Below are 17,601 nucleotides of genomic sequence, written 5' to 3'. Positions count from 1 at the left end.
GCGAAGGCGAGTTGTACGGGAACGCAGGCGAGGGTTGATTCTGACATGCCTCTCCATCAACACGGCCTTGAGTTTTGGACTGCAAAGGCCAGGAGTTATCAGTGGTTACGCAACCCGGTGAATGCGGGGGTGGGGGGGGGGGCGCGACGAGACGGGATCTTTTGAGTTCAACAATCGATATACCGTATGTTGTCCGTAACTCTGGTTTATTCGGTGTTTAACCACGGATCTGGCCGTGTCCCGTAACGCCAACATGACGAGAGTTTAACGTGAACATCGACGTCACATTTGCGTGCTTGTACGCATTCGCAGTACTTTGGGCCGTGAATAGGCTCGGCCCGATTGATCCATCTCTAGATCTCTGCAATCCGATTCAGTTCCGGGCTCCTCCTGGGCCTCTCAAAAAGCACACGCAAGAGTTGCGCCGAAGCCCCTCTTTGGATGTCTTTTGCTGTGCGCTTATGGCCGTTGACTTGCAGAAAGGTCAACATTCGGCCCAGTCTGAGGTCGAAAAACGCTCGACACAGACCTGCGGAATCGAACCGAGGACCTTTACGTTTCAAAAAGCAACCTTTGGGCTCTGGTGAAAACACAAACTTCAAATATGTAATCATCTTGTTTGCCTGCATGTGAGTGGTATAAGACCCCCCCCCCCCACACACACACACCTCCCCGTACACGCCGACACACGCACGCACAGTCCACGAACAGGAGTGGGCGGGGTTTGCCAGTAGTTGTTCGTGCGGCTCGATCACGCGCCTACAAACCTGCGCTGACAGTCGGATGTTCGCGCGCGCGAGCTCCAGCGGTTCAAAAGGTAAAGTCTCTCTTCGGCTCCTTTGAAGCGACGCGGCGTCTTTCAGCGGGCGTTGGCAGCCGAGCAGCCCGCGCTAGGGAGCCTGAACGTCGGCTGAACGGCTCAGAGCCAGCCCGGGGTGTGTGTGTGTGTGTGGGGGGTCGCTACCCGCTCTCCCTGCAGTCTCCTCGGACGCTAACTTGTGTTTTGTCCCGCTAACTTATCGAACGCGCTTCCTTTTGTCTCCGGCGCCATATTTATTTTAGGGATCTTTTTTTTTTTCTGCACCAAATCAAAGGTTTGAAAATGTGACCTGGTCTGGGTTAACTTAAAGCTGCTGCCGAGTAGTGACGTCAGATAGAGGCAAAGATATCTGAAGAAAAAAATATATAATAATCTTAATCTTCCTATTATGTAAATCAAAAGCAATTTGCTAGTCTTTCATCCATGCCTGTTTGTTTGTTTGTTTGTTGTTTCCCTGCAGGGTGGAGAGGAAATACTGAACAGGTTTATAAGAAACTTGGGAAAAGAGTGGCTTTGGTCGAAAGTAGACCCAGTTACAGGCTGGGATCCGGATCCAGATCCAGATCCAGGATTCCTTTTCAGTGTCCAAAATAGCAATATTATTTTAAACACATTCATTTATTTACTCGTCATTAACTTGTTATAGTGAGCGAATGAGTGTAATAGAATGATCCTAACTTCTTCATGGGTTTGTACGACACAATAATAAGCACCGACTCGCGTATTTATTTTACGCGTTCACGTCTTTACATCAGGGCGGCCATGTTTAACCCCGTTGACTGATGTTTTAACAGATGATGGTTTCGATCCGACGCTGCTTGACCCTCCTCGTCTTGCTCGGCTGTGCTGAATGCTCCTTCGGCGACCACCAGCGCCATGGAACCCACGACTTTGAATACTGCGTGCTTGGAGCTGGACCTGCAGGGCTGCAGATGGGACACTTCCTTTCCAAGGCGAAAAGAGACTATATCATCTTTGAGAGGAACTCGGGACCGGGCACCTTCTTTAACAAGTAGGAGTTTTTGACTCAGAGCTGGAGGAGTAGCAGGAAATGTGTGCGGCTTCACCGCTGACGCCCGCGTGTCCGCCTCTGCCTCCTCCTCTTGTTTTGTTCCTCAAGGTTTCCCAGACACAGGAAGCTCATCAGCATCAACAAGATCCACACCGGGATGCACAACCGGGAGTTCAACATGCGCCACGATTGGAACTCGCTGCTGAGCGACAAACCCGACCTGCTGTTTAAGAAAGTGAGTAGTGACTTCTTCCCGTCAGCTGACGCCTACCCGCTGTATCTGTCCATGTACGAGAAGGAGCTTGGGCTGAAGGTTCGGTATGGAGTAGACATCGGAAGGGTCAGGGTAGTACCAGCAGCCACTGGGAACGCCTACGTCCTTACCGATCAGCACGCATCGGACTACACATGCAGGTACATCGTCTTCTAATGAACTGTGGGGGTCGGGGGGGGGGGGGGGGGGGTCACATTCATCTGGGCTGCAGCTGCATCACTCTTATTCTCTGGTCGGTTCTCTTGACAGCGTCCTCCTGGTAGCCACAGGCTTGTGGGTTCCTCAGAAAGTAGAGTTCATGGGGTCCGACCTAGTTGAGGACTACGAGTCCATCTCCACCGATCCTGACGACTACAAGGGCCAGGCTGTGCTCATCCTGGGCAAGGGGAACTCTGCGTTTGAAACGGCCCAGAGCATCTCCACTCGAGCCAGCAGGGTGCACTTGCTGAGCTCCAGCCCCGTTCGGCTGGCCTGGCAGACGCATTACGTGGGAGACCTCAGGTGGGCCTGGACTAGACTTTGCTGCAGCTTGTAGCAAAACAGCGAATGGTGCATCCAGTTTTCAGATTTTAAACTCTTATTTCACGCTATTCATTTTTGTCTAAAGTGAATTTTACAATTGAACGATCAAGGTGGCAGAAGCCACGTTACTTTTATCAGCCTATTTCACTATTTACTGAAATGTAATCATTGATATTATTATTTATATCTTGAGTTTACACATTTCTATAGTGATCAGCTAATAAAACATATTGATTTTTTTCTTCTTCTTTTTTTTTTTTAGAGCTGTCAATAATGATCTCCTGGACACGTACCAGCTGAAATCCCTCGATGGGTTAGCAGAGCTCAAACTGAATAAAATAGCCATCACTCAGCTGCAGGGCCGAGGCAATAACTCAGAAAGCAAGTTGTACTTGGCTGTAAATAAATACATTCAGAAACAGAAGAACGGCTCTCGCGTGACGGGAGACGAGCTGCCAGGTTATTACGTGGACAACTTCGCCATGAGGAAGCCCTACGATCGCGTCATTGGGTGCCTGGGATTCCGATTCAACTTCAGCATATTCGACAGGTAAGCGTTCAGATTACACAAGCAGCCCCACCGTGTTGATCAATAGCCACACGTTGCATTCTACACCCAATTGTTGCCATATCTTCTGTTATAATAAGTTGCTTTACTCATGTAATGTTCACTACGTTCTAATCTCCCCAGCCCTGCCTGCCCACCGAAGAGCGACAATGCCAAAGGGAGGTTGCCAGGTCTGACGGCTTGGTATGAAGGGAAGAGCACGCCTGGCTTGTTTGTGCTGGGAACCGCTTCTCACTCCAGAGACTACCGTTTATCAGCCGGCGGCTTCATCCACGGCTTCCGTTACACAGGTGAGGAATGCATCAGGTGATTGTCGTTGTGTGTGTGTGTGTGTGTGTGTGTGTGTGATCTTGATGAAGCATCGCTTTTTTTTCTAATTCCAACTGCCTTTTTTTTTTTTTTACTTTCTTTCTGTTTGACACAAGTAATATTTTTGAAAAACCCCAAATGAACTTTCCGCTGCAGCACGAGTCGTGCATCGCGTGCTTGAGCAGCGTTACCATGACAACAAATGGAAATCGTCCACACTGTTGACGACGCAGCTGCAATCGTGGATTCTGAAGCGCATCGGCGAATCGTCTGGGATGTACCAAATGTTTGAGCTGCTTGTGGACGTCATACTTCTGAGAGGGTGGGCGTTTTTTTTTGTTTTGTGTGTTCACCAGTTTTGTCACAACTTCATTTATATAAATAGCTTCCACGGGTGCATGATTGTTATCCCTTGATTCTCCTTTACTCAAAGCTCCCACTGTGAATATGTGGAAGAGTTTCCTGTCCAGGCTTTGCCTCAGTTCAGCGCCATCTCCGGCCACGAAGTCTCACCCAATGGGATGATAGTGCTGCTTTTTCAGTATGGGAAAAACAAGAACGCCGACTTCCTCGGAAAGGACCGGGCTCGAACTGAGTGGACTGAGGCTTGGCTGTCAAACTTTCTGCACCCTGTTTTGTACTACTTCGACACTCTTCCTACGGGTGAGTGGAAATGCTGCTAGCGGGAATAAAGTGTCACTGTGTTTCATGTCTGTTCAGAGGCCTCCGCATTGGAGCTTATTGGGTGTCATTGATGGGGCTCTCCTCCGTAAATTCGATTCTTAAACTGTGAACTGCCGAGGCTTTACCGAATCACACACAAAAAAAACCTAAAATGTAAGTTACAGGTTCATCTAAGCTCTTCTTTTATCCAGAGGCAGACATGAAGATGCGCCCCAGTCGCTGGCCTCTACCGAGGCCCAAGGCAATTCATCACATGATTGAGGACTTCCTTGCAGAATGGGACAGTCCCAAATCTCACATCCAGCCACTGCGGCGTTTTCTGGAGCACTGCATGGAGACTGACCTGCGGACCTTCTACGCTGGTAAACTGGCTCCTGCAACACTGATCAGTAATTCATCAGCTCGCAAACGTGTGTTCAGCAACAGAAAGTAAGAGGGGAAAAAAACATCTTTCAACCTGATTTATTTGATTTTTAATCACAATTATTTGACTGCGATGAGCTGGCGTCTCATCCGGAGTGTGTAGCCCACCTCTCACCTGCAGCCAGCTGAGACCAGATCTTTGTTGAGTTTCAGGATGGAATTATCCCCTCATTCTTGTGTTTTCTCCTGTCTTTTAGACTCCTGTTTCCATTTTTCTCTTACCCACCGTAAGCCGCCACTGTTCTGTCAGCAAGGATACTTGGAGCAGCAGGGTGTCGCCCGTGACAACCAGCTGTGGCGGCAGATTCACGACACTGGGATGGAACACACTGAGCGAGACGCGAGCCGGGTCTGATACCGCCTTCTCCAGCTACCTGGCACACGTTGGAGCCGATGTCTCCTCGGGACTGAAGCTTGACTTCTGATTGTTTTTCCTCATGTGTTAGACCAATGCCTATGCTGTTTAACGTTAAGGACTGGCTACCTCTGACTTGCTACCTCAGCCACCCCATGATCAATAAGCAACGCCAAAGTCTTCTTCACCAAATGCCGTCTTGACTTCTGATTGTTTTTCCTCATGTGTTAGACCAATGCCTATGCTGTTTAACGTTAAGGACTGGCTACCTCTGACTTGCTACCTCAGCCACCCCATGATCAATAAGCAACGCCAAAGTCTTCTTCACCAAACGGCGTCTAACAGATCAGTGCCTCCCAGCAGATTTAGGCGTTCGGCCCTCGAAATAAAGGAACTTCTACATTCTACGCACAACACCAACATTATCGCCAAATGAAATGTCCCCTAATGATTTCAACCAAAGAGTTATTTTCCTTTTTTGTTTACATTTATATTAAAATGTGAAAAGGCATAAAATCATCCAGTAATAAACTGTGTATCATGCAACCCTCTGGTTGGAGACTGCTGTTTCACAGGAGAGACAAATTATCACTTCAAATCTACTTTATTGCGCTCAACAAAATACAAGTCCTTGTATTATATAAAAAAACGCATGATGATGATGATGATGGAGATGAAGCATGAAATTATCGATAAACGTAAAAAACGTATCAAACGAGAAAATTGACTGTTATCTTCTAAAAAGTGGAATTCTTCAATCTTTATTTTGCACATGTACAGAGCGGCCACGTTATGAGTGGCTCCGAGATTGTCTTTCTTCCTATTGGACGGGAGCTCATGAACAACGCGGAATCTGATTGGTCCTCATTGCTCTGACGTTCCCGACGGAACAATGGGCGTGCCTTTTACTACTGCCCCGTCGAAATGGAAATTGTAAAGTAGGCAGGGGGACATTTTGCTGCTGTGGAGGACTACTAACACCAAAATATAGTCCAGGACCGAGACCGAGACGTCTCTTTGGGCCGTGGAAAGGCTGCAGGCGTCGCTGACGGACCCGGAGCCGTAACTCCAGTTAGCTATTGATGTTAGCTTTACTTCCGGTTCGCCTCGGCAATAGTGAGGACCGACTGCAACGTGTGCAATATCAACACAGCATCCATATGGACGGCTGGAGCCAGAGCGTTGCCTCGGACAATGACCGGTCCAGCTCGGAGGGGGAGTACGTGTTGGAACCCGCAGCCGCAGAGGACGCTCGGGGGTCGGTGAGCGCGGAGCAGCGAGGGGGTAACGTGGAAGGAATGGACGACGGAGCAGCCGCTTCTGTCGGGTTCGGAATAAGCGGGACTGGGGAGAGCAAGGTGGTGCTGGGTGGTGGGGGACAGGTAGACGACAAAGAACTCAGGTACCTCCACTTGTTGTGGGAGCCGGGGCGAGCTGAGCGTGGTGCCGGTGGCGTGACGAGCAAAGTGGGGAAGATGACGGGGACGAGGGCCAGGAGGCAACACAGACTGGTGCGGAGCCTCGGTCCCATTGCTAAGGACGTCCATGGTGAGCGGCTGTTCAGTGTGTGTCGTTATTTTAAACATGGCTGCAGATATACTGCAAGGGTCTCTCCAAAGTACGAAAGAGGCTGAATCTTTTTAGAGACCTTTTATAGTGTCATTCTGGCTTAAATTGGGGGGGGGGGGGGGAGCTCTCTTTGCTTTTGTTTGTTTTGGGTGATGCACAGCAGGAGTTTGAACAATTCAGCTCCCGGCCACGTGTCGTCTCTTAAAGCCGTGTGTATGTTTACGACCATTGTTCAAGGCGAGCAGCCCCATTGAACCCCATTGAACGTGTTTGCATAGCTGACATTGTGCCTTGTCTTTATCTCCACAGCCGTGAAAAGACTGAGGGAAGCGGCGAACGGCAGCGACATTGACACAGGTATGAACCGTGCAGGTAGACGTACGAGGATGACTGGAGGCTGGCTTGTTTTTGCTCATGCTCCTGCCTTTTTCTTCCAGTTCGGCAGCTCCTGCAGGACGACATAGACCCCTGTGCAGCCGATGACAAGGGAAGGACAGCGCTTCATTTCTCCTCCTGCAATGGCAACGAAAGCATCGGTAGGTTTGTCGGGTTTAGTTCTCCTCTGTTCAAATATTGTTTTCAGCATTTTGTTTTGTTTTCCTATATTTCCCTTTTGTAATCGAGACAATAAAGGTTCTGTTTATATAGAATCTACTGAATCTCCCCTGTTTTTTGACTGTAGTGCAGTTGCTCTTGAGCCACGGCGCTGACCCCAACCAGCGGGACAGTCTGGGAAATACCCCCCTCCATCTGGGTAAGAAGCAGCGTTCACCTGTAGCATTGTGGTCTCCAATAGTGGCGTGTTAATAGTGATGCGTTTGAACGCAGCACGACAGTTTCCTGTTTGTCTAGTGTGTGTAATCTTGCCTGTTTTAATGCGTGTTCCTGCAGCGGCCTGCACCAACCACGTCCCCGTAATCACCACGTTACTGAGAGGAGGTAAGAGGACTGACTTCTGGCGCTCTCCGTTTCCCGCCGCAGGAAAGCTAAATCCAAGATAGCCGAAACTATTGAAACTATTTAATAAGTGTGTATAACTGAGGTATTTGTGGTGTTATCGTCGGTGTCAAGGTGCCCGTGTGGATGCCCTGGACCGAGCTGGCAGGACTCCTCTCCATTTAGCACGCTCCAAGCTTAATATTCTGCAAGAGGGCGATTCACGCAGCTTGGAGACGCTCAGAGGGGAAGTCACGCAGGTAAACGATGCTTTGGCTGGCTTAATGAAGCGAGGATGGGTCGGCAAAGCATCTGGATTTTTAAATCTCTATTTGTATATATCTGACTTCCCTTTCAGATTATTCAAATGCTGAGGGAATACCTGAATTTAATGGGCCAGAGTGAAGCTAGAGACCGGCTGGAGCACATTTCGACACAGCTGCAGCACACACGCACCAAAGAACAGGTAAGACCCACCTACCGGTACTCGAAGAACATTCTCTCATTTCTGTGCGTAGAAGTTTACATTTATTCTGCATTATTTATTTATTTTTCCAACTCTCACATGGTTCTCTGTATTTTATTTTTTACAGGTGGACGTGGTGACTGATTTATTGGCCAGTTTTACATCACTCAGTCTACAGAAACAGAATTTTGGGGCGAGGTAGAAAATTCAGTCGAATGAAAGATGAAGTCCTCCCCACGCCACTGGCCTTTATGCAAATACAAAACCATAATACTGGGGATTTTTATTCCATATTCCAAGGGAAGAAATCGGCAATGGATCCACGGCACTTAACAGTATCAGATTGTCAGCTTAACCAATACGAGACAATGATTATATTGCCAGTATTTACAGGTTTGATGAGGTTTTGTTCCTGTGTTTGTGGCTAAAACGAATTATTTTGTTTAAATGTGAAAAGATGATAAAATTGAATACCCACTACTTTTCTGTAGTACATATTCGTTTAATTAAAGAATAGGAAAATAATATATGTTAGCTTTTCAGGGTAAAAAGAAACCCTCAAAGGAGAAGTACATGGATGAAGGGGAATTTCGCTGACCTGTGTGTGTGTGAAAGAGGAGCGAGAGGGAGAGGGAGAGAGACATGTTTTGTGAAATTATTCAGCAGTATTTTTGAGTTAATCACCAATGCCGTCTTTGCATCTCGTTGCCTTTTCTCGTACTGAATTTTTGTGTTTGTATTTTTACTGTATAGATTGAAGGAGTTGTTTCAAATGAATTTATGTGAATCAATAAATCAATGTGTGATTGGTTGTAGTACTGGCAAAATATTTATTTCATACATTTTGTTTTGTTTGTTGGGATGCTGCTGAAATGCAACATGCTGTTTACAGGTAATTGCACGTGGAAGCACGTTGTCTTCCTCAACCAGGACATGGAATAGCTTGTCAACAGAGCTTTAGCTAATGTATTGCTAGTATGGCAACTTTTCTCTACGATGATTGGCTGCATTACCAAAGCTCCTCCCCCCTCATGGTCACGTTTGTTTTCGCCGAAAATAAAACATGGCGGCTGGACCCGCGTAAATTGGACACTCGCAGAGGTAGTAATATCTATTATACACACATTTTTCTCTCATTTCCCCGTTTATAAACTCCACATGCTACCACCCAGAGGTGGCTAATGTATGAGCACGGTTAAATGCACGCCGGCCTCGGTGTTTTGTGCCCACTATGCTACTGTGGCCTAGCTGTCGGCGAAAGCCTGGGACTTTCCTTATCAGTGTTTACCGACGAGCGCGGGCCACGATTGGCTGTGCGTATTCAGTTGCTGTAAATCCTGCGACGCGAAAGCCTCAAAGTTAACTCGAGGGGGTGTGTTCGTATGTCTTTATGAAAGTAGGCGGGAATTTGTTTAGCGACCTTTTTGTGTCTTCGGCCTGACATATTATTATTTTACTGTAACGCAAACGATGCTTTTCGCGTGAAGCGTCCAGTCTCGGAGCACTTGTCCACTTTGGAGTAGTGTTATAGTCAGGGATGCCTGCAGCTGCAGTGCCTTGCCTGCTTGCAATTGTCCAAAATATACCTTTCGAACATTCGGTGCGAAAATGTAAATATTTTCTTTGTGTTTGCAGGAAGCCATGGCTTTTGAGGAGATTAAAAGTAAAGGAGGAATGGGTAAGAACTATTTAATACTGCCTAATCAAACATTACTTGGAGTGGAAAAAAATAAATAAGTCATAATAACCATGAGCTGTAACATGTGAGCTACTAGCGTGAGCTTAGTTCTTATCTAAGAATGATTGTGCTCTTTTGATTTATGATAGATCTGGGGATGGAAGGCGACAGGGGGCTCGTAGCAGGTCGTAGCCAGAGAGAGAAGAGGAGGTCCTACAAGGATCTTCTGAGGGAGGAAGAGGAGATTGCTGCTCAGGTCCGAAAGTCTTCCAAAAAACGACCCAAGGTAAGCTTATTTGTTGCTAATAATTTTAAGTCATAATTTAACATCAGTATAATTATTTGCAGTTGCATGCAAAATTATTCAGTTTCTAATATATATTTTGTGTATTGGTAAAATAAACAGCTGCCAGAAGGTCTGGATATGCATCTGAACTGCAGCAGGTCACGGCAGCTAAAGCGACTCTACATTGGGCTTGGAATTTGTGTCATTTATGTTTTGCATCATTTTGAGAGTCCAGTAGTCAATAAAAGTAGAATTTTGTGTCATATTTGGGGTGGGGGGGGGGGAGTGTAAGACGGCTGTCGTTTGATTTGTCCCATTGTGAGCACTACAGCAGTATATTTCGATCGTGTGCTTTCTGTGCATCGCGTTATATCTTCTTCTCAAGCAGCAGAATCCGTGTCTCTTTCCACCACACGAGTCAAAACATGTCCCAACCTGCCTCAAAGTGAGTTTGGGCTTTTAAGGAGTGAGGGAGGTGTGCTAGATTTACAACAGCAAGCAACATATTTTGTAGAAAGTACTGCAGCTCAATGATTATTGGAAGACAAAATGACAATTTGATGATGAAATCGGATTTATCGCACCGCTCAAGTGGTAAGATATTGAGCTAATTGTGCAACAGCTTGAAGTGGTCGGTAACAGCAGTGTTATTCCACATTAGGATTCTGAACTTTTTCTGCTTGGAGGGGACTCGCACAAAAAGAAAAAGAAGCACAGTGAGGACTACTATTACAGAGGTGAGAGCATTCGTCCAAATTATAATAATAATATTTAATCTACCAGAATAAATCTCTGTACAACGGTGCTGTTTTTATTCCCCTGTTTCAGACCACGATGGTTCTGGTCCACCTTCCCACAAGAAAAAGCACAAGTCAGCAGACCGCTCCCCTCCTCTTTCATCCCCCTCTTCCTCCCACCCGACAGATACGGCGATGGGCCTCCTGCAGGCCATCACCTCTCCGATGGCCACAGGCTCAGAGCCCAGTCCCCATTTGCACAAGAAGCCCTCCTACCCCTCCTTCTCCTCGCACTCCTCCAAGGACCGCAAACGCGACGGCGGCAGCAAAGGGAGCCACTCCCTCTCCCACTCGCGCTCCACGACTTCGTCGTCCTCTTCCTCCAAGAAGCACTCGTCGTCCTCCTCAAAGTCGTCCCTGTTCCACGGCGGCGCCCCGAAAGAGGAGCCCTTGACGTTACGCGAGGCCGACGGGCTGAAGATGAAGCTCATCATCTCGCCAGAGAAAGAGGAAGGAGAGAGTTTCCCTTTCACGCCGCACGCCTCCAAAGGAAGTGTGAAGAAAGAGAAGGACCGAGACAGGACGCAGCTCACCAAGGTACCCAAGAAGAAAGCGCAGCAGAGTCGAGACCCGCTGCCCGTGGTGGGGAAGGAGGTGGAAGTGGAAGGTAAGGAGAAGACGTCCTCTCTATTGGCGTGCCGTGCCACTCTGAACGATTGTTGTTGTTGTTTATCAGTCGGCATTGCTGCGTTCTCCGGCATGCAGGTCATTACGGAGGTGGCATGGGAGACGACAGCTCCTCGTCCGGGGCTGAACTGGAGGCGGGTGAGCTGGTCATAGACGATTCATACGCACACATGTCCAAGAAGAAAAAGAAGAGCAAAAAAAGCAAGAAGAAAAAAGACCGAGAAAAAGACAGAGACAAGGAAAAAAGCGGGAAGGACAAGAAGCACAGCAAAGGGTTTGGAGGTGAGTCCCTCTCCGACGGAAGTACGGCCACACAAACACACGGATTGTTTAGATGGTTGTCTTTGAACAGGTATTTCTCAACATTCATCCACGGTTACTTCCTGTCGGACCCTCGCCTCCAGGCGGATGTGCTAATACAACACCTCATTGCAGTTTTGTCTGTCCATGGCACTCACCAGAGTCATCGAGGAGCCACAGCCACTCCCACCCCACCGTCACTCACAGCGCCGTGGGTCCGATGTATGCCATGAGCACCCCCGTCCCGCCGCACCGCCACCACCACCACCAAGGCAACGACGCGGTGGCGGAGAAGAAGAAGAAGAAGGATGAGAAAGATCGGGAAAAGCACGAGAAGGAGAAGGTGAGATGCGGTACGATCCCATTTCTCCCAACAGACAAACTAGGAATGAGCGTTGAAGAACACCCCCCCCCCCCGACGGCACCAACACACTGAATTTAGCTTAACCAGCTAACAACAAGCGTTGCCGAGTAGAAAACTTGACGCATTTCTCTGTGTGCTCTCAGCCCAAGAAGAAGAACGCATCGGCGTATCAGGTGTTCTGTAAGGAGTACAGAGTCAACATCAACGCGGAACAACCGGGACTAGGTGGGTCGAGGAAGACCGAGTTTAACTGATGGAATGGCATGAGACATTAATCGTGGCTCTGTTTGATCTGCAGTGTTCGGCGAGCTCAGCAAAAAGCTGGCAGAGGTGTGGAAAGCGATGCCTGACAAAGACAAATTAGTATGTTTTTCTTTCCTCATTCGATGCTTTTGAGCGTCATCGCCGGCCTTCGCTGTTTCCGGCAGTTCTCTGAACCCCCCCTCCGGTGTTCTGTCGTTGCTTCTGTGCAGGTTTGGAAGCAGAAAGCTCAATATCTGCAGCACAAGCAGAACAAAGCTGAGGCCACCACCGTCAAACACAAAAGCACCAATGAGAGCAAAAGCAAAGGTATTCTGGGGAGCGGCGAGGAGCATCTCTCATTTCTCATTTCTCAGCTCTGTGCCGTTTTATAACGGTCGTCTTTAAATCGTCTGTCTCACTTCAGTCGCTGTAACAGGAACGGCGATGGTGTCGCCCACCAGAGCGCCGGCCACGCTGTCCCTGTCTCCTGCACGGGTCCCGGACGTGGATCCCATCGATGCGGCGGCTCACCTGCAGCTCCTGGGAGAGTCCCTGTCCCTGATTGGCCATCGGCTACAGGAAACAGAGGTTAGTTTCCTCGTACACGTGCGTAGGAAGTAAAACGGAGGACATCAATTAGAAGATCGGTTAAAAGAAAGAGCTGATCACATAAAAAAAAAAAAAAAGAAATAAAATAATTTGGCGTGATCTGACAATGGTTGCTATGCAGGAGAACAGGGGGGGGGGTCATGTGACCGATGTGTGCTTCTAGGGGATGGTGGCGGTGTCCGGGAGTCTGTCTGTCCTTCTGGACTCCATCCTGTGTGCGCTGGGACCGCTGACCTGCCTCACAGCGCAGATACCGCAGCTGAACGGGTGCCCCCGAAACGTCCTGGTATGGCATTAGGAGTTTAAATTAAATTAAAGCGGCGTTTCGTTTTTCACGTCAGCTCAGATCGGTGGCGCTTCCTCTCCTTTTCAGTCCAACACTTTGGATAACATCGCCTACATCATGCCCGGGCTGTGAGCGGAGGACGGCGAGCCAGCGACGCGGGATCAGACGTCTGTCGACGCGTTTGACTGGAAGGAATGTCGGACTTGAATTTAAGCCGCTGCTTGGCAGCAGAAAGCGCCAACACTTCTGGTGTCGGCATGTTTTTAAAGTTTTTTTTTTTTTTTAAACCCTGCCCCTTTAATTTTTAGCACTATTCTATTTTTTTAAAGGAAACGTTTTTACCGAACACAATGTGTCTCCAGCTCAGTTTTACTGTTACAGCAGTGTGTACTGTTGTGAGAATGAGTGTGTGATTGTGTGTAACTGTACACTGTTCTGTACATAAATACATATTCGATTTTTCTTTCTTTTTTTTTTTACTAAAATGTACAGGAACATTAACGCTGTCATCATGGTATAATATATTCCACACCTTTTACTATGTAAGATTCACTTGCTGTTTTATACATTTGATATTTTTGCTGTGTACATTTACTGTCGTGTAGCATTTTTAAACACCTTTAGGTGTAACTTTGCTGTAATCAGGAGCTGTTCACACATGATGGCAGCATTAAAATCCATCTCTTCTGAGTCCGCTTCTGCTTTGTTTCTTATTGATGCTAGCAGCAGAGCTATTGAATGCATGATAAGATACTTTGCCTTTGTTGGAGGAATGTCATATTTTAAAATGAAAGTCCAGTGAAAGTTGTTAAATTAGTTCTGAAAACTGATCCAAAAATCCAGGATCTCTGCTGGATCATCACCAAAATGTAATCAGCGGTTCCTGGAAGGATTCCCAACATTTCCTGCAAATTTCATCAAGATCTGTTCTGATGGAATGTGACGTCGGACCCCGGGCGGGCTCCGTGCGGGGCCCCGGCGGGCCCCGGGCCTCCGTTTGACACCCCTCCCTGCGTTCGGAGCCTCGGGCCGAGCCGAGTCATCCGGCTGGAACGAGGAAGTGCGTCCATCCCGGATTCAAGGATTAAATACGGCAGAGAGCAGCCGCTCCAATGTCAGCATCTTCCGCGCAAACAGGTAGGGCGGAGAAACACTTCAAACGCACTCCGACGTGCGTTTTGATGGAACAGGATATGCGGGATCGGCTTTGCGTGGCGTCGGTATTTGTGCGCTTTGACGCGGAAAGAGAGAAGCGCTGTAAATGTAATGGGCGCTGTCACTTCCAGGAGAAATGATGAAACCTTTAACTCTGTTTGTGTAGAAACACTTAAAAAAAAAAAAAAAAAGAAGCGCATGATAATTCTATTTATCACCATGCCACGATATCCAAGCATTTGAAGAGCGTTTGTTCTCTTTGTAAATCTAATACTCTGATAAATAATGACCGGATTCTATCAACAATCCCTCGGTGGTGGTGTGTTTGTTTTCTGCGTGTTTTTCCTCGCGTGGGACGCAGAGCTGAGGCTGGTGGTGCTGGGCCGGGCGGAGGCAGGACAGAGCGCAGCCGTCTGCGCCATCCTGGGCCTGCAAGACAGCGACCAGGGAACAGAGTCCCCTTTGATCGCAGACTGCAGCAAACGCGTCGGGGAGGCTGCGGGCAGGAAGGTAGGGTGGAAAGGAAGTATTTAATTAAAATCAAAACATATTTTAACTGCACCAAATGTCAGATATTCCTCGAGACTGACCCCCTGCCAGGGGGGGGGGCAGCTGGACCGGCTTGTTCGGACTCTTTGGTGTTATGCGCTCTACTGAAAGGCATTCTAGTTATTTTGACTGCGACTCGGTGTGACATGAGCAGAAAATGTTTGTTACTCCGCCAAGACAGATTAGTGGATCATCCCGAAATGTAATCGCCTGTTCCCGGTAACATTCCCAACATTTCTTGAAAGTTTCCTCCAGATCTGTCAGTAACATTTTGAGTTACGTTGCAGACAGACAGACAGACAGACAGGCGGCGGCGGCGACGCCTGACAAGCTGATTTCACGCGTCTCCGACTTCTCTCTAGGTGGCGGTTGTGTCCAGCGCAGACTGGCTCAACTCGGACTGCGACCCGAATGAAAGGAGGAGACGCATCTCCTCCTTCATCGCCTCGTCCAGCCCTGGACCGCACGCCTTCCTCCTGGCTGTCGCTGTGGACCAACCGTCTGACGGCGAGGCCAGAGCCTTGGATGTCCTGGCGGCGCTGTTTGGGCCTGCTGCGCTCGGCACGCACACCATCATCCTCTTCACCCACACTGATGAGCTGGATGAGGAAGAGACCATGGAGCAGTACCTCCTCACGTGGCGCAAGGACCTCCGAGAGCTGGCGGGACGGTGTGGCTTCCGCTACCACACCCTGGAAACCCGTGGAGGAGAACCAGAGCGGAGAAAAGCTGTGGCGGGGCTGCTGGAAAAGGTGGAGCTGGCAGTGGCGGCGGGCGGGACGCCACACTTCTGCTGCCCTCTGTACCAGGAGGCCGAGGAGCGAGTGAGGCAGAGGCAGGCGGAGTTGGTGCGCCGGCGAGGGACGGCGTCTCCCTCAGACTCGCCGCAAGAGGAAAATCTGACCGAGGAAGAGATGGAGGCGGTGCGCGAGGAGGCGGAGAGGAGCGTCGATGGCCTGGATGTGGACGTCGAGGCTTTCTTCTCCCCTGCCGGCGCCTCCCCTTCGTCCCCTGCGCCGTCCTTTCTCCGGGGCTTGTGGGAGACGCTGAGCGCCTGGACGGGCTGGCTGCCCACCGTCGTGAGGAGGGAGGCCCTGCTGGGAGCGCTGGTCGGCCTGTTTGTGGGAGGCCCGTTCGGAGGTGTGATCGGGGCCTCTCTGGGATCAGTGGCTGTCGAGGTGAAGAGAAGGAGAACGCAGAAAACGAAATGAGGCATAATCTCATAATCTAATCCGCTGTGGATTAGGTTGGATTATTGCTGTTAGATTTATCAGATACTGGTGCTCGATCACCAACCACTGGGTTGCCAGGTTTGAGAAATCCATCAGACTGGTGTGTATCTTCCTCTCTAGCATACCTGTGTATGCTTTACTTTAATTACCCCGTTAAGTCGTTCCCCTCCAGTATATTCTGTGTTGCCACGAGAGGGCAGCAGAAATAAGATGTGTGAACCCAACGAGATAAATAACTAACTTTGATGTTGGCAGAACTTTTGTTGTCCTAATTTTGGGCTCATGTCTGGTCTCCTGACCGATGAGATCCTGGATGGAGTCGGTTTGTTTCATTTCCTGCTAAAGGCATCGTTTTATTCGTCATATACTTCCCAGCTTTGTCAGATATTTAGTGTTAGAGACCATGAATGACACCATTCGATCTGAGAGAGTTAGGCTAAAGTATTTTTTATTTGTGAAAATTAGCCAATAAACACCAAAAAAAGAAAAAAGCTCCATAGAGGCTAGAAATAATTCTTTGAAGGATCACCAGCCTTTTCAGTACAACTGCTCATTTAATCTACTGTTAATATAAAAGGCGCAGACTAATGCTGCTTTAAGTAAAGACTGGGAAGAGAGGATCTATACATCAATGCCACGGCAACGAAAGCTGCAGCTTTGAGTGGATTATCAGCGACGCACAAAAACAGTATTTATTCTTTCAGAAATCTTCTCAGTATCAACATTCAGTTTCAGACGATGCAGCCAGTACTGAGAATCATCCACACGGTGGAGACGTTGCCTTCGTATTGCAGTGTTTGAGGTGAACTGGGATAACTTACAGTATATTTAATGCTTACCAAGCAAATAAAAGCTGCTGATTTAACTTCCTCTCACTCTTCATTTGCTGAGCTCTTCAAATATGAATGAATGTGGCCACACTAAAACATTTTTTTTTTTTAAATCTAATTTCAGGATGCCCAGCATTTCCCAAAAGCTGAGGAGTATAAATGCGTTTTGTTTTCTGGGATGCAGCGCGTTGCAGGATGACGTGAGCCGCGGTGCAACAGGCTCAGGATTCCTGCTGCACGGACTCTGCAGCGTCTCCTCCTCCTCGCACAATGGCAGGTTGCGGCTTTGACATTGATGTAAATTGATGCTCTGCTAAAACCGTCAGTCATAACCCATCCTTACATCTCCCTCTCTTGTTGCTATCCCTCTGGCTCCCCCAAACTGCCGGCGGCTCTGCCCTCAGGAACAGCAAGGCGTTTCCGAATGTGGGTGGTCCGGCTGGGGTGGGAGAGAGAGAGAGAGAGTTAGCCCAGCTCTCATGTTTCCCCAAAAAGACAGAGGTGGGAGGGAGAGACGAGAGAAAGAGAGAGTATAGGGAGAGAGTGAGCGAGCAGCGGTGAATGTGAAGGAGCGAGGCAGAGAATGAGCTCCGGGACTACATCTGTCTTCCAGATGTGGCCTCCACAGTCGTCTGAAAGAGGAAAAAAGAAGGTTTTAAAAGTAAAGGAAAATTGGTGCTAAACAGTTTTTTATTGTTCGGGATTAC

The 17,601-nt window shown here is 48.5% G+C and overlaps 4 protein-coding genes across 4 annotated transcripts; all 4 read left to right on the top strand.

The window, feature by feature from the left end:
* Positions 1–1,752: 1,752 nt before the first annotated feature.
* foxred2 (FAD-dependent oxidoreductase domain containing 2) lies at positions 1,753–4,967 on the top strand. Its single transcript, XM_068750346.1, has 9 exons — positions 1,753–1,832; positions 1,941–2,246; positions 2,356–2,607; positions 2,891–3,178; positions 3,320–3,486; positions 3,662–3,827; positions 3,939–4,168; positions 4,381–4,551; positions 4,810–4,967. Exons 1-9 carry the CDS (start codon positions 1,753–1,755, stop codon positions 4,965–4,967), a joined length of 1,818 nt encoding a protein of 605 aa, XP_068606447.1.
* A 1,160-nt stretch (positions 4,968–6,127) lies between these two features.
* On the top strand, positions 6,128–8,695 carry ankrd54 (ankyrin repeat domain 54). Its single transcript, XM_068750172.1, has 8 exons — positions 6,128–6,515; positions 6,846–6,893; positions 6,974–7,072; positions 7,219–7,290; positions 7,428–7,475; positions 7,608–7,732; positions 7,831–7,938; positions 8,066–8,695. The coding sequence occupies exons 1-8, from the start codon at positions 6,128–6,130 to the stop codon at positions 8,138–8,140; spliced, it is 963 nt and encodes a 320-aa protein (XP_068606273.1). The 3' UTR covers positions 8,141–8,695.
* A 301-nt stretch (positions 8,696–8,996) lies between these two features.
* On the top strand, positions 8,997–13,812 carry hmgxb4a (HMG box domain containing 4a). Its single transcript, XM_068750075.1, has 13 exons — positions 8,997–9,039; positions 9,574–9,616; positions 9,766–9,902; positions 10,564–10,639; positions 10,731–11,306; positions 11,405–11,608; positions 11,788–11,969; positions 12,134–12,215; positions 12,289–12,353; positions 12,464–12,560; positions 12,658–12,821; positions 13,006–13,128; positions 13,216–13,812. The coding sequence occupies exons 2-13, from the start codon at positions 9,580–9,582 to the stop codon at positions 13,258–13,260; spliced, it is 1,788 nt and encodes a 595-aa protein (XP_068606176.1). The 5' UTR covers positions 8,997–9,039; positions 9,574–9,579; the 3' UTR covers positions 13,261–13,812.
* A 394-nt stretch (positions 13,813–14,206) lies between these two features.
* Positions 14,207–16,916, top strand: si:dkeyp-69e1.8 (uncharacterized protein LOC100001340 homolog). The gene is made up of 3 exons (XM_068749640.1): positions 14,207–14,265; positions 14,645–14,793; positions 15,195–16,916. Exons 1-3 carry the CDS (start codon positions 14,241–14,243, stop codon positions 16,041–16,043), a joined length of 1,023 nt encoding a protein of 340 aa, XP_068605741.1. The 5' UTR covers positions 14,207–14,240; the 3' UTR covers positions 16,044–16,916.
* Positions 16,917–17,601: the final 685 nt, after the last annotated feature.

Source organism: Brachionichthys hirsutus, chromosome 16 (assembly GCF_040956055.1).
Source record: "Brachionichthys hirsutus isolate HB-005 chromosome 16, CSIRO-AGI_Bhir_v1, whole genome shotgun sequence".
NCBI lineage: Eukaryota > Metazoa > Chordata > Actinopteri > Lophiiformes > Brachionichthyidae > Brachionichthys > Brachionichthys hirsutus.
The sequence above is the reverse complement of the archived record's forward strand: the minus strand, read 5'-3'. Positions and strand labels throughout refer to the sequence as shown.

Excerpts from the sequence above, each read along its gene's own strand:
- foxred2 (XM_068750346.1), top strand. The coding sequence starts at position 1,753 with ATGGGACACTTCCTTTCCAAGGCGAAAAGAGACTATATCATCTTTGAG. Across the intron at positions 2,247-2,355 it reads GCATCGGACTACACATGCAG|CGTCCTCCTGGTAGCCACAG; the intron begins GTACATCGTCTT and ends TTCTCTTGACAG. Across the intron at positions 2,608-2,890 it reads CATTACGTGGGAGACCTCAG|AGCTGTCAATAATGATCTCC; the intron begins GTGGGCCTGGAC and ends TTTTTTTTTTAG.
- si:dkeyp-69e1.8 (XM_068749640.1), top strand. The coding sequence starts at position 14,241 with ATGTCAGCATCTTCCGCGCAAACAG. Across the intron at positions 14,266-14,644 it reads AGCATCTTCCGCGCAAACAG|AGCTGAGGCTGGTGGTGCTG; the intron begins GTAGGGCGGAGA and ends CGTGGGACGCAG. Across the intron at positions 14,794-15,194 it reads GGGAGGCTGCGGGCAGGAAG|GTGGCGGTTGTGTCCAGCGC; the intron begins GTAGGGTGGAAA and ends ACTTCTCTCTAG.
- ankrd54 (XM_068750172.1), top strand. The coding sequence starts at position 6,128 with ATGGACGGCTGGAGCCAGAGCGTTGCCTCGGACAATGACCGGTCCAGC. Across the intron at positions 6,516-6,845 it reads CATTGCTAAGGACGTCCATG|CCGTGAAAAGACTGAGGGAA; the intron begins GTGAGCGGCTGT and ends TTATCTCCACAG. Across the intron at positions 7,476-7,607 it reads CACCACGTTACTGAGAGGAG|GTGCCCGTGTGGATGCCCTG; the intron begins GTAAGAGGACTG and ends GTCGGTGTCAAG.
- hmgxb4a (XM_068750075.1), top strand. The coding sequence starts at position 9,580 with ATGGCTTTTGAGGAGATTAAAAGTAAAGGAGGAATGG. Across the intron at positions 11,970-12,133 it reads AAAAGCACGAGAAGGAGAAG|CCCAAGAAGAAGAACGCATC; the intron begins GTGAGATGCGGT and ends GTGTGCTCTCAG. Across the intron at positions 12,354-12,463 it reads TGCCTGACAAAGACAAATTA|GTTTGGAAGCAGAAAGCTCA; the intron begins GTATGTTTTTCT and ends GCTTCTGTGCAG.